The following is a 1,699-nucleotide window of genomic DNA, read 5'->3' as shown; positions in this document are numbered from 1 at the left end:
GATTTTCCACATATTTCACATTGGAAAGGTTTTTCTCCAGTATGCATTCTTTTATGTCTAATTAAGTCGCTGCTACAAACAAAAGATTTCCCACATATTTCACAGCCAAATGGTCTCTCTCCAGTATGTTTTCTTTTGTGTTTTGTTAAGGCACTGTTAGACAAGAACGATGTTCCACATACTTCACAGTGGAAAAGCTTTTCTCCCGTGTGAATATGTTTGTGAATTACAAGACCAGAATTCTGAGAAAAAGATTTTCCACATATTTCACATTGGAAAGGTTTTTCTCCAGTATGCATTCTTTTATGTCTAATTAAGTCGCTGCTACAAACAAAAGATTTCCCACATATTTGACAGTCAAATGTTTTCTCACCTTTGTGTATTCTTTTGTGTTTTATTAAGTTACTATTATAGGCAAACAATGCCCCACATATTTCACAATGATAAGGTTTTTCTCCTGTGTGACTTCGTTTATGCATGACAACTTTAGAATAGTTTGAGAAAGATTTCCCACATATTTGGCATTCGAATGCTTTCTCTCCTGTGTGTATTGTTTTGTGTTCTGTTAAATGACTTTTTGTGACAAAAAATGTCCCACATATTTTACAACGATAAGGTTTTTCTCCTGCGTGACTTCGTTTATGTATGACAAGAGTAGAATTTTGAGTGAAAGATTTCCCGCATATTTCACAGAGAAGCAGTTTTCTTCCAGAGTGATTTAATTTGTGTGTGTTTAAGAGGCTCTTACTGACAAATGATTTACCACATATTTCACAATGGAAAGGCTTCTCTCCAGTGTGAGTTCGTTTGTGAACTACAATATAAGAATTATCAGAGAATGATTTACCACATATTTCACAATGGTAAGGTTTTTCTCCAGTGTGACTACGTAAGTGAATAACAAGATTAGAATTTTTAGTGTAAGATTTCCCACACACTTTGCAATGGAAAGGTTTTTCTCCAGTGTGACTACGTTTGTGAACTGCAAGACTAGAAGTTTGACTAAAACTTTTTCCACACACCTCACAGTGATGTGGTTTCTCTCCGGTATGTGTTCGTTTATGTATGTTTAAATCACTATTACAAAGAAAATATTTGCCACAAATCTCACAACAACAGCTGTTTTCTCCAGTGTGGATTCTTTTGTGAATTTTTTGCCTACTTTTTGAGACAAATGATTTCGCACATATTTCACACTTAAATGGTTTTTCCCCAGTGTGACTACGCGTGTGTATTGCAAGAAGGAAATTGCTAATAAACGATTTTCCACATATCTCACAATGAAACAGTCTTTCTCCAGCATGTATCGGTTTGTGTTTTGTTAAACCACTGTTAGAGACAAAATATTTTCCACATATTTTACAATTATAGGGTTTTTCACTATTGTGTACTTCTTTGTGTTTAAAGACTTCGTGTTCAGAAGAGAATGTCTTCCTACAAACATCACATCTATATTCAGCGATATTTCCCTGTAACGATCTTTCTTTAGTAAATACTTCACCATTGACAGTTTCCTCATCTCCGTCTGTCTCTCTAACTGTATCTGTATCATTCAAAACAATTGTGTTAGAAGTGTTCAAACGATCAACGTTCTCCATAGTATTTCTTGAGCAATTCTGAAAAGCTGACAAATGTCTGAGAGTTAATCTATTATGGTTCAATTTGTTGTCTTAGATACCACAGTCCTCTGTTTACATGT

At 34.7% G+C, this 1,699-nt stretch overlaps 1 protein-coding gene across 1 annotated transcript in view; it reads right to left on the bottom strand.

The window, feature by feature from the left end:
* The window catches only part of LOC106878726 (zinc finger protein 260), a 9,853-nt gene extending 8,255 nt beyond the window's left edge, over positions 1-1,598 (bottom strand). Inside the window, exon 1 of the mRNA XM_052977491.1 lies at positions 1,163-1,598. Coding sequence (XP_052833451.1) covers positions 1,163-1,598 — 436 coding nt within the window. The remainder of the gene's footprint in view (positions 1-1,162) is intronic.
* Between the last annotated feature and the right edge of the window lie 101 nt (positions 1,599-1,699).

Source organism: Octopus bimaculoides, chromosome 28 (assembly GCF_001194135.2).
Source record: "Octopus bimaculoides isolate UCB-OBI-ISO-001 chromosome 28, ASM119413v2, whole genome shotgun sequence".
In the NCBI taxonomy this organism is placed as follows: Eukaryota; Metazoa; Mollusca; class Cephalopoda; order Octopoda; family Octopodidae; genus Octopus; species Octopus bimaculoides.
This window is presented reverse-complemented; position numbering and strand designations above follow the sequence as displayed.